The sequence below is a fragment of the Phyllobates terribilis genome, unplaced genomic scaffold (genome assembly GCF_046119375.1).
Source record: "Phyllobates terribilis strain yellow unplaced genomic scaffold, ASM4611937v1 Scaffold_1__5_contigs__length_1240528914, whole genome shotgun sequence".
NCBI classification, from domain to species: Eukaryota; Metazoa; Chordata; class Amphibia; order Anura; family Dendrobatidae; genus Phyllobates; species Phyllobates terribilis.
The window spans coordinates 378,983,284-378,996,412 of record NW_027362761.1 but is presented as its reverse complement, the minus strand read 5'-3'; the positions used below and the strand labels follow the sequence as shown (position 1 = coordinate 378,996,412).

The window sequence follows — 13,129 nt, the reverse complement described above, 5'->3', positions numbered from 1 at the left end:
TAAAATGTATTTTCTATCTATCTTTACACCCAAACCATTTTTGTAATTTGCTTTATTACACAGCATCCTACACTTTTCCCTATCTACCTAATCTCTAAATGTGTTTTTTTTACTTCTCTCAAATGAAATGTCAACTTCAATGGAAGTGGAGTCTCAAACGTGATATTACAGGAGGCTGGGGCTGCACTCACTCCCCGCAGCATCCATCGCTCCTCCTGGAACTGGACGTCACAGGGAGCAGCGCTGCAGTTGCTCACTAGTTTCTTACATCGCCGCCCCCTCTGAAGACATCCTGGATCCTGGGTGATGGACTTTGTGGCAGATGTAAGTGCAGTGCCAGCACTCTGCTTCGGTCTCCGCCATGTCTTCAGAGGGGCTAGTGATGCAAGAAACTAGTGAGTAACTGCAGAGCTGCCCCCTATGACGTCCTGTTCCAGAAGCAGCGATGGACACTGTGGGGAGAGAGCGCAGCACCAGCCTCCTGTGACGTAACATTTAAGACTTGTTTCAAAAGAAATGTCACAGGAAATACATAAATATGTTTTTTAAGGAATTAGCTAGATATGTAGATGTGTAGGGAATTTCATAATAAAGCAAATTACAAAAGTGGTTAGGATGTAAAGATAGTTATAAAATACATTTTAGGTGCTGGACCACCCCTTTAATTATTCATAAATAATATAAATCAGAAGCAAACAGCAAAGTTCCAATAAAATAACCTGTATTACATATCATAATGGCATGTAATATGTAAGTAGATAATATACCCCATTGTATACAGGCACTATATACAGGCTCAATATACAGGGTCTACACCCTGTATATAGAAATAAGTATTTGATACACTGCTAATTTTGTAAGTTTTCCCACCTACAAACAATGGAGAGGTCTGAAATTTTTATCGTAGGTACACTTCACCTGCAAGAAACAGAATCTAAAAATAAAAACCAGAATATCACTTTTTTTTTTCTTTAAATAATTAAATAGCATTTTATTGCATGAAATAAGTATCTGATCACCTACCAACCAGCAATTATTCCGGCTCTCACAGGCCTGTTAGTTTTTCATTAAGAAGCCCTCTTACTCTGTAATAAGACACCTGTCCCCACACAAAATCAATCACACTCCAACCTCTCCACCATGGCCAAGACCAAAGTGCTATCTAAGAACACCAGGGACAAAATTGTAGACCTGCACAAGGCTGGGATGGGCTACGGGACAAAAGGCAAGCAGCTTGGTGAGAAGGCAACAACTGTTGGCACAATTATTAGAAAATGGCAGAAACACAAGATGACGGTCAATCTTCCTTGATCTGGCGCTCCATGCAAGATCTCACCTCGTGGGGTAGGGATGATTCTGAGAAAGGTCGGAAATCAGCCCAGAACTACACAGGAGGACCTGGTCAATGACCTGAAGAGAGCTGGGACCACAGTCTCAAACGTTACCACTAGTAACACACTACGCTATCATGGATTAAAATCTTGCCGGGCACATAAGGTCCCCTTGCTCACATCAGCACATGTCCAGGCAGGTTTGAAGTTTACTAATGACCGTCTGGATGATCCAGAGGAAGCATGGGAGAAGGTCATGTGGTCAGATGAGACCAAAATAGAACTTTTTGGTATGAACTCCACTCGCCGTGTTTGGAGGAAGAAGGATGAGTACAACCCCAAGAACGCCGTCCCAACTATGAAGCATGGAAGAGGAAACAACATACTTTGGGGGTGCTTTTCTGCAAAGGGGTCAGGTTGACGGCACCGTATTGAAGGGAGGATGGATGGGGTAAAGTAGAGTGACATTTTGGCCAACAACCTCCTTCCTTCAGTAAAAACATTGAAGATTAGTCGTGGCTGGGTCTTCCAGCATGACAATGACCCGAAACAAACCGCCAGGGCAACTAAGGAGTGACTCCGTAAGAAGGATTTCAAGGTCCTGGAGTGGCCGAGCCAGTCTCCAGACCTGAACCCAATAGAAAATCTTTGGAGGGGGCAGAATCTCAATGTTACCCAGCAACAGACCTGGAACCTGAAAGATCTGGAGAACATATGTATGGAGGAGTGGGCCAACATCCCTGCTGCAGTGTGTGCAAACCTGGTCAAGGACTACAGGAAACGTCTGACCTCTGTAACTGCAAACAAAGGTTTCTGTACCAAATATTAAGTTCTGTTTTTCTATTGTATCAAATACTTATTTCATGCAATAAAATGCAAATTAATTATGTAAAAATCATACAATGTGATTTTCTGTTTTTTTCTTTTTAGATTCTGTCTCTCATGGTTGAAGTGTACCAACAATAAAAATTCCAGACCTCTCCATTCTTTGGAGGTGGGAAAAACTTGCAAAATCGGCAGTGTATCAAATACTTATTTTCTCCACTGTATATGCAGGCCCTGTATGCATACACGGTCTGTATACAGGGTCTATATGCACGGTCTGTATACAGGGTCTATATGCACGGTCTGTATACAGGGTCTATATGCACGGTCTGTATACAGGGTCTATATGCACGGTCTGTATACAGGGTCTATATGTACGGTCTGTATACAGGCTCTATATGCAGGGTCTATATGCAGGCTCTATATGTACGGTCTGTATACAGGCTCTATATGCAGGGTCTGTATACAGGCTCTATATGCAGGCTCTATATGTACGGTCTGTATACAGGCTCTATATGCACGGTCTATATACAGGCTCTATATACAGGGTCTATATACAGGCTCTATATACAGGGTCTATATGTACGGTCTGTATACAGGCTCTATATGCAGGGTCTGTATACAGGCTCTATATGCAGGCTCTATATGCACAGTCTGTATACAGGCTCTATATGCACGGTCTATATACAGGCTCTATATACAGGGTCTATATACAGGCTCTATATACAGGGTCTATATGCACGGTCTGTATACAGGCTCTATATGCAGGGTCTGTATGCAGGCTCTATATGCAGGCTCTATATGCAGGCTCTATATGCACGGTCTGTATGCAGGGTCTGTATGCAGGGTCTGTATGCAGGGTCTATATGCAGGGTCTATATACAGGGTCTATATACAGGCTCTATATGCGCGGTCTATATACAGGGTCTATATGCAGGCTCTATATGCACGGTCTATATGCAGGGTCTGTATGCACGGTCTATATACAGGGTCTATATGCAGGCTCTATATGCAGGCTCTATATGCACGGTCTGTATACAGGCTCTATATGCAGGCTCTATATGCACGGTCTATATGCACGGTCTATATACAGGGTCTATATACAGGGTCTATATGCAGGCTCTATATGCACGGTCTGTATACAGGCTCTATATGCACGGTCTATATGCACGGTCTATATACAGGGTCTATATACAGGGTCTATATGCAGGCTCTATATGCAGGCTCTATATGCAGGCTCTATATGCACGGTCTGTATACAGGCTCTATATGCGCGGTCTATATACAGGGTCTATATGCAGGGTCTGCATGCAGGGTCTATATACAGGCTCTGTATGCACGGTCTATATACAGGGTCTATATACAGGGTCTATATGCAGGCTCTATATGCAGGCTCTATATACAGGCTCTATATACAGGCTCTATATGCAGGCTCTATATACAGGCTCTGTATGCACGCTCTATATACAGGCTCTGTATGCAGGGTCTATATGCACGGTCTATATGCACGGTCTATATGCACGGTCTGTATACAGGCTCTATATGCAGGGTCTATATACAGGGTCTATATGCAGGGTCTATATACAGGCTCTGTATGCAGGGTCTATATGCAGGGTCTATATCCACGGTCTATATGCAGGGTCTATATACAGGGTCTATATGCAGGGTCTATATACAGGCTCTGTATGCAGGGTCTATATGCACGGTCTATATGCACGGTCTGTATACAGGCTCTATATGCAGGGTCTATATACAGGGTCTATATGCAGGGTCTGCATGCAGGGTCTATATACAGGCTCTGTATGCACGGTCTATATACAGGGTCTATATACAGGGTCTATATGCAGGCTCTATATGCAGGGTCTGTATGCAGGCTCTATATGCAGGCTCTATATACAGGCTCTATATGCAGGCTCTATATACAGGCTCTATATACAGGCTCTATATGCAGGCTCTATATACAGGCTCTATATACAGGCTCTGTATGCACGGTCTATATGCAGGGTCTATATGCAGGGTCTATATACAGGCTCTGTATGCACGCTCTATATACAGGCTCTGTATGCACGGTCTATATGCAGGGTCTATATGCAGGTTCTATATGCAGGCTCTATATGCAGGGTCTATATACAGGCTCTATATGCAGGCTCTATATGCAGGCTCTATATGCAGGCTCTATATACAGGCTCTGTATGCACGGTCTATATGCAGGGTCTATATGCAGGTTCTCTGCAGCAGATGATACACGGCTGTGGCACATGTGCCCTTTACCTGGTCTTGCCCCAGTGAGTGCAGGATGAGCTTCTTGGCCTCCAGCACCAGGGGGTGCCCCAGCTCCTCGTAGGGCTGGTGGTTGGGGGCATTGTACCCCTGCTTGGTCAGTTGCCTCTGTCTGCGGCAGTACTTGTCCCAGAACAGCTCCTGCGGTGCCCAGCACCTGTAGTGTGAGGGGCTCCTGGCCTGGACCTTCAGCCCCTTCTGGCTGGGGATGGGTAGAGGCCTGATGCGCACATAGCTCCTGGGGTCGCTCTGACTTCTCGGCATGTCTGCCCGATCCTCGCTGTGGCTGAGCAGTGCCGTCTGCCGCCCTGGACAGTACACACAAACTTCCCCGCGCCTCTGTAGCTCCCCCTGGCAGCGCCACTCTGCCTGGTTACCCCTGGTTACAGAGACGCCTGGGTCATCCCACTGCGGACTAGAGGGGTGTTCACGCGGGTCAGCGCTTAGCTACACAAATACCTATTACTTGGCCACTCACTGTGAAAGGATATAAGACTTTAGATAACATCGTTTATAGAAATAATGCTTCTCTGCCGTGAATATCGGTGTAAAGCTCCCCCTCTCACCTAAGTGCGATGGTTTCTCCCGGGATACTATAAAGGCTGCTGCAGGCGCTGTGAGGCTAGCGCGCTGGAGTGTGTGAGGAGTGAGTGATTGGGATGAAGCGGCTGTAGTCATGGTTGCAGCCAGTCTTATCATATATGGCTTATCAGTGATATCTCAGTGGTCTATGTTTTCCAGCAGATGTATAGCTACCAGCATGCTGAGACTTGTAGTTCTGTTACATCTCTGTGAGCCACAGGTTGGAGACAAGTAATAATATTGTCTGCCACATTACCTCTTCCTTACATCAGGGGCCCATAGGTGCGGAGGCCACTACAGGGGTGAACTATGAAAGACTATGTGCTGCAAGGGGCTCATATACAGTTTCTGCACAGCGCCCTCTTCTGTCTGTGTCCGCTCTGCCTTATGTCATGTCCTTGTGAATCAAAGTGATATAATTGTGTGATTATCTTATTCAGGTCTTCACATATGCGCACATCATTCACGGAAGTTACGGAATGAACCATTCACAACCTCCAATTGGTGCGTGTGGAAAATGGTCACTGTGCACTGTCTATAACGGGGCGCTGTCTATAACGGGGCGCTGTCTATAACGGGTCACTGTCTATAACGGGTCACTGTGCACTGTCTATAACGGGTCCTTGTGCCGCCTCTGATGTGCTGTCTGTGATAGGGACAGAACTCGTACCGCCTGTACGCTTGTCTGAACAAGCCCTTAAGCCTCACTCACACGTCCGTTTTTTTTCTTGTACATGAAAGACAGAGTATTTCAGATCCGAGTTTCCTCAGTGTTTGGTCAGTGTGTCTTTTTACAATCAATATTTCATCAGAAAAAGTATAGATGGAGGTTTCTCAAGAGTTTAGCAAACAGATAAAGTTGGACAGCACTAGGATGCAGCTGTGTGCTGTCCCAGTTTTCATGGATCCTTAGACTTAAATGTGCAATTTTGATCTGTAGTTCAAGTTAAAGTCCAACATGACTCCTTTTTATATCTTGCAGACACTTGGGGCCCGATAGATCAAGACTGTCATTGTTGATGCCGGTCTTGACGAGGAGGTGTGATGGAGTCAGACGCTCCTGATGAATCATGCCAGATGAGTGACGTACACCTCTGGGTGCATGTCGCCACAAATCATACTCCAGTACCTGCTGGAGTAACATTTGTGGCAAAGTGAACGTCACCGCTCATCATAAATTTAATCAGCAATAGTCGCTACACCCCTGTCCTGCCCCAGCTCCTCCCACTTTGTCAGAAATAGACAAAAATAGCGTGAGAACGCCAAAAAGTCGCAAAATTTTAGCCCATTCGCCAGTTGCAGCAAAATTATGTGACTTTTCAAAGCCTTTTACACCAGAATACTGGCGTAAAAGCTTTGATGAATTGGGCCCTTGGTCCAAAAAACATGGACAAGAGGACAGCCCCATAGATTATAATGAGTACGTGTTCTAACCTCAAAAAGTAAGGATAAAACACATCTGTGAAACACGGACGTCTGAATGAGGCCTTAAGCCAAGTTCACACGACCGTGTCTGAAAAAGACAACCCATGAATGCAACACGGATGGATCTGTTTGGACCATTGGTGTTCAAAAATGGACACGTGAGATCAGTCATAGAATATAATATGTCTGTGTGTTGTCTGCTAGAAAAAAATGATAACAGTTTGTATGTACCATGCTTCGATAAATCACTTCTGAAGACCTGAACACAATGTGATAACACACTGCAGTCCCTAATGACAGGGCGAGTAGATGACAGACAATGGCTTATTAGTAGCCGAGGATTGGGATGCCCTAGGCCACCAGGAAAACGCAGTCCTAATTGCTAAATTAGTGTGTTTCGTACACTTGTCCTACACCTTAAGATACAGCACACTAACCGGTCTGAACTTGTCTATGCCTGGTTTATACAATGGGTCTGATTCATTGTTGCATTAGCGCATGTTTTTTGTTGAGGTATTCTGCGCCTTTTTATTGTATGCACCACATTCATCTTTCCATTTACACCTTAGTTCGCCATTGTAGATGGGCTTTTGGAATCTGAGATGTTTTCGCCTGATTTATCATTTGCAGCTTTTGAAAAAATTAGGAAAATTTGACGCAAATGTACTCCCGCCTCCCTCCCCCTGGAGTAATTCTATGTACGTCAGAAATTTTTTGCAGCATTTTGAAAAGCACTCAAGTTTTTACAGTAAAAGGTGACAAAACGGTTAAAGAGAAAAAAAAGATAATTTTTGACTTTTGCATAGACTCCATGAACCACGTGCGCCGTTTTAATGAATTTGGTGAAAAAAACGTTAGCAAATAGCACAAGACAAAAAAAGAAAAGAGACTTTAAAAAAGACACCGCAAATGGTGAATCGGGTCCAGTGTTTGCAGAGTTTGCTTAGTGGTAGGTAGGGGGTAACCAGCAGTCAGATATTAGCTACAATGTTTTAGAAAAATATGAGAATGTTTAGATATACATATTTATCAATACTGTCTAATTTTTGGTCCCCAATTCATCAAGACCGGCAATTTTGTTGCTGGTCTTGATGATGTCACATGGTGGCGTCAGATGCTCTTGATGAAGAGGTGCATGACGAGTGGCGTGCGCCTCCGAGCACCACGCCACAAATCTTACTCCAGTCGTGGACCAGGAGTGAGATTTCTGGCTTAGGGAGCGCCACAGCTCATCATGAATGAGACGAGCTGTGGCTTTACGACCTTGCCGTGTCGCCTTCCCACCCCAGCCCCAGCCATTTTCACCAAGTTGGGAGAAACTTGTGTTAAAACACCAGATGTGCGTCAAAATTTTGTGATTTTTCAAAGCTTTTACAACACTTTTTCGGCTTAAAAGCTTTGATGAATCTGGGCCCTAGAGTCCCATTGATCAAAATTGGCGTTTTGGACTCCAGTCAGGATGAAGAGTGCACTGGAGTAAGGGGCCCTTATAATGAATTTGGTGCATCTTTCAGTTGATGTGCGCCAGTGTCAGAAATGTTATTCGAATAATGGACTGGGGTATTTTACTCTGTTAACCCCTCTTTTATGGCATAAATTATGATGAATTTATGGGGCTTTGCTCGTCCACTCCCCTACCCCTAAACGTCGCAAAAATTTTGCAGTTTTATGCCTGATTTCACTGATCCTCTCCTTGTCCCCCCTCTCCGCATCTTAGCCCCCTTACTAGTGCATCCTGCCAGATAGCTTTATGGGTGAGATACTTTATTGTTTAATGCTCAGCCACTTTGAGGCTTAGCCTGCTGCACATCCCTCTATATTTATTGTGTCATGCTGTGAGGATATGAGGCACTAATGACGATCCTCGTGCACTTCTTCCAAGGCCAATAGCCTTACATGTGTGGTTACGCACAATTACCTTTTATATTGAAATTGCTGAGGGGTTCCTTGTGATGCACTTATAGCAGTTACATATATTGGTAGTATTTTCCATCTATTGGTATCTACTAGGTCAAATTCCACAGGAAATAATTGTGGTTCTATATATGTTGCTTGAGTCTTCTTGGCACTTTATCTAATGCTATTCTGGGCCTCACCTTTGTATTTGTGAACTTTGAATTGCATGTTAGATATCTTGGGGCTATATATTTATTATATATGGTTATTTATGATATTTGTCTGGCGGAGGACATTCTATATACCATGTTTATGGCTTTTTAAATGATTTTAAGATTGTTTGTCTGTGTTCAACTTTTTGAAATTATCATTATAGGAGGTGTGCTCGTCCCTATGTAGTGCTTTTTTCTCCTTATATGATTATGGTTCCTTTCTCTGCATGACGTAGCACCCCCATTTATACTATTAGATGTATTTGTGGTGCAACCCCATCATAGGCGGATTATAATGAGGGCAATCCGGGCTACCGCCCAGGGCCCCGAGCCTGCAGGGGGCCCGCGGCTCCGGGTGGGGTGTCTAGTGCCGGATTGCCCTCATTATATGTGCGGGCCGCCGCGGCACATACCGGTAGCAGTGGCGGGAGGGGGGGCCCGGACCGCTCCCCCAGCAGCGGCGCACGGCCGCTACTTCTTCATCGGCCGGGCCAGCACTGCAGCAGTTAACTTCCCTGTGCTGGCCCGGTCGCGTCACTGCTAGGAGACACAGCCCTGTGCGCGGCCGTATCTCCTAGCTGTGGCGTCACGCAGTGCGCGCCCGGCCTGCACTGCTGCAACGGAGAAGTCAGAGCAGGCAGGAGGAATGGAGCCGGGGGATGGTGAGTTTGTGTGTGCATGTGTGTGTGTGCAGGCAGATATCATTCTGTGATGTCTGTTTATATGTATTTTTGTGTTTCAAATGTGTTTATGCGTGTCTGTATATGTTTGTGTGTGTGCGTGACTGCATGCGTGACTGCGCGCAGCCTCCTGCTGAGTATAGTTGGCGCCGTGCGGCCTCCTGCTGTCTCTGGGGGGGCGCCGTGCGGCCTCCCACTATGTATAGATGGCGCCGTGCAGCCTCCCGCTGTGCATAGATGGCGCCGTGCGGCCCTCTGCTGTGTATAGATGGCACCATGCGGCCCTCTGCTGTGTATAGATGGCGCCGTGCGGCCCCCTGCTGTGTATAGATGGCACCGTGCGGCCTCCTGCTGTGTATAGATGGCACCATGCGGCCCTCTGCTGTGTATAGATGGCGCCGTGCGGCCCCCTGCTGTGTATAGATGGCACCGTGCGGCCTCCTGCTGTGTATAGATGGCGCCGTGTGGCCCCCTGCTGTGTATAGATGGTGCCGTGCGCCCCCCTGTTGTGTATAGATGGCGCCATGCGGCCCCCTGCTGTGTATAGATGGCGCCGTGCGCCCCCTGCTGTGTATAGATGGCGCTGTGCGGCCTCCTGCTGTGTATAGATGGCGCCGTGCGGCCTCCTGCTGTGTATAGATGGCTACGTGCGGCCTCCTGCTGTGTATAGATGGCGCCGTGTGGCCCCCTGCTGTGTATAGATGGCACCGTGCGGCCTCCTGCTGTGTATAGATGGCGCCATGCGGCCTCCTGCTGTGTATAGATGGCGCCGTGTGGCCCCCTGCTGTGTATAGATGGCACCGTGCGCCCCCCTGTTGTGTATAGATGGCGCCATGCGGCCCCCTGCTGTGTATAGATGGCGCCGTGCGCCCCCTGCTGTGTATAGATGGCGCTGTGCGGCCTCCTGCTGTGTATAGATGGCGCCGTGCGGCCTCCTGCTGTGTATAGATGGCTACGTGCGGCCTCCTGCTGTGTATAGATGGCGCCGTGCGGCCTCCTGCTGTGTATAGATGGCACCGTGCGGCCTCCTGCTGTGTATAGATGGCGCCGTGTGGCCCCCTGCTGTGTATAGATGGTGCCGTGCGCCCCCCTGTTGTGTATAGATGGCGCCATGCGGCCCCCTGCTGTGTATAGATGGCGCCGTGCGCCCCCTGCTGTGTATAGATGGCGCTGTGCGGCCTCCTGCTGTGTATAGATGGCGCCGTGCGGCCTCCTGCTGTGTATAGATGGCTACGTGCGGCCTCCTGCTGTGTATAGATGGCTCCGTGCGGCCTCCTGCTGTGTATAGATGGTGCCGTGCGGCCTCTTGATGTGTATAGATGGTGCCGTGCGGCCCCCTGCTGTGTATAGATGGCGCCGTGCAGCCTCCTGCTGTGTATAGATGGCTCCGTGCGGCCTCCTGCTGTGTATAGATGGTGCCGTGCGGCCTCTTGATGTGTATAGATGGTGCCGTGCGGCCCCCTGCTGTGTATAGATGGCGCCGTGCGGCCTCCTGCTGTGTATAGATGGCGCCGTGCGGCCTCCTGCTGTGTATAGATGGCGCCGTGCGGCCTCCTGCTGTGTATAGATGGCGCCGTGCGGCCTCCTGCTGTGTATAGATGGCGCCGTGCGGCCTCCTGCTGTGTATAGATGGCGCCGTGCGGCCTCCTGCTGTGTATAGATGGCGCCGTGCGGCCTCCTGCTGTGTATAGATGGCGCCGTGCGGCCTCCTGCTGTGTATAGATGGCGCCGTGTGGCCTCCTGCTGTCTCTGGGGGGGGCGCCATGCGGCCTACTGCTGTGTATAGATGGCTACGTGCGGCCTCCTGCTGAGTATAGATGGCTACGTGCGGTCTCCTGCTGAGTATAGATGGCGCCGTGCGGCCTCCTGTCTCTGGGGGGGCGCCGTGCGGCCTCCTGCTGTGTATAGATGGCGCCGTGCGGCCTCCTGCTGTGTATAGATGGCACCGTGCGGCCTCCTGCTGTGTATAGATGGCGCCGTGCGGCCTCCTGCTGTGTATAGATGGCTACGTGCGTCCTCCTGCTGAGTATAGATGGCGCCGTGCGGCCTCCTGCTGTCTCTGTGGGGGGCGCCGTGCGGCCTCCCGCTGTGTATAGATGGCGCCGTGCGGCCCCCTGTTGTGTATAGATGGCGCCGTGCGGCCTTCCGCTGTGTATAGATGGCTACGTGTGGCCTCCCGCTGTGTATAGATGGCTACGTGTGGCCTCCCATTGTGTATAGATGGCTACGTGCGGCCTCCCGCTGTGTATAGATGGCTACGTGCGGCCTCCCGCTGTGTATAGATGGCTACGTGCGGCCTCCCGCTGTGTATAGATGGCTACGTGCGGCCTCCCGCTGTGTATAGATGGCTACGTGCGGCCTCCCGCTGTGTATAGATGGCTACGTGCGGCCTCCCGCTGTGTATAGATGGCTACGTGCGGCCTCCCGCTGTGTATAGATGGCTACGTGCGGCCTCCCGCTGTGTATAGATGGCACCGTGCGGCCTCCCGCTGTGTATAGATGGCACCGTGCGGCCTCCCGCTGTATATAGATGGCACCGTGCAGCCTCCCGCTGTGTATAAATGGCTACGCGTGCTCAATATTGAATCATACAATTAATGTAAGGCTATGTGCCCATGATACAGAAATGTTCCGGATTTTTTTTGAGCGTTTCTGCATCTCCCTGGCAGAAAAAACGCATGCGGATTTTACATGCGGATTGTACATGCATTTCCTGCCAAGGTGATGCGGATGTGAAGCTTTCTTCACTTGCATTTCCGCATGCGGGTTGACAAGCGCTTTCCAAGCGATTTTAGCATCACTTGGAAAGTGCTTGACAACTTGGTTACACTATATAAATCCATGCAACCAGCATGGATTTATATAGTGTGACCGTAAAAGAATGGTAAAAAATAAAAAATATATACTTACCTTCTGATGGCCTCCCGACGTCAGCGGTCGCGTGACCCGTCACATGACTAAATGACGTCACGGCAGGTCCTTTTCAGACCATCGCGAGCTGCCGGCAAGCCAGGAGGCATCGGATAAAGACACCGGGGGCCATCAGAAGGTAAGTATAATATTTATTTTTTATTTTATTCTTTTTTTACAAGTTCTATGGTACCCGGATCCAGAGGAGAGTCTCCTGTCCTCCACACCCGGGTACCATCCGCACATTGAAACGCATGGATTCCGCATCTACAGATGCAGGGATGCGGATTCCATGCGTTCTAATGCAAGTCAATGGCGGCGAAAACGCCGCGCTTCCGCAAAATAATTGGTAATGCTGCGGATTTTTCCGCAATGATAATCCGCAGCAGAAATTTCCGCAGCATGTACACAGCACATGCAGATTATCATTCGGGAACATGGCAGACCTTCTACCAAGCATTTTTTAAGCGTTTCTGCAGCGGAATTTCCGCTGCGGAAACGCTTAAAAAACGCATAGTGGGCACACAGCCTAAAAGAAAATATTATAATTAATATTGTGCCAAATTAATTTCACGTGAACTATCACAGTGGATCATGTGACATGTCACGTGATAAATCAGGTGTGTGGGGGGGGGGGGCGCGCCTTCTAAACTGCCCGGGGTCCTTGCTACTCTTAATCCACCCCTGAACCCCATCTCCCTTTTGTTGTATGATTTCACTGATTAATCAGATAAATAGCCAGAAAAATGTCGTTCTGTGAAACCAGCCGTGTCATGTTTTCACATCGTTTTTTTTTTTATCCAAAGACAGAATTGAATTCACAAGCAATGGAAACATAAAGCAAGGACTTATACTTCTGCTGCATCCACTACTGACTTTGTTTTTACAAACTTCAGTGGAGTTTATTCCAAAAATGGGTAACCAGCAGCACTTCTAGCAAACAACGCTGCATTTTTTGTGACCTTTTCTGTGTGTGTTTTTTTTTTCT

The 13,129-nt window shown here is 48.2% G+C and overlaps 1 protein-coding gene across 3 annotated transcripts in view; it reads right to left on the bottom strand.

Moving 5' to 3' along the window:
- Positions 1–4,849, bottom strand: part of CCDC60 (coiled-coil domain containing 60) — a 277,795-nt gene extending 272,946 nt beyond the window's left edge. For 2 of the 3 annotated variants that reach the window (XM_073676397.1, XM_073676398.1), the window contains exon 1: positions 4,428–4,849. In XM_073676397.1, the coding sequence (XP_073532498.1) occupies positions 4,428–4,700 (273 nt within the window). In that variant the 5' untranslated portion in view covers positions 4,701–4,849. The remainder of the gene's footprint in view (positions 1–4,427) is intronic. The other variant, XM_073676399.1, reaches the window with a different exon arrangement.
- Positions 4,850–13,129: the final 8,280 nt, after the last annotated feature.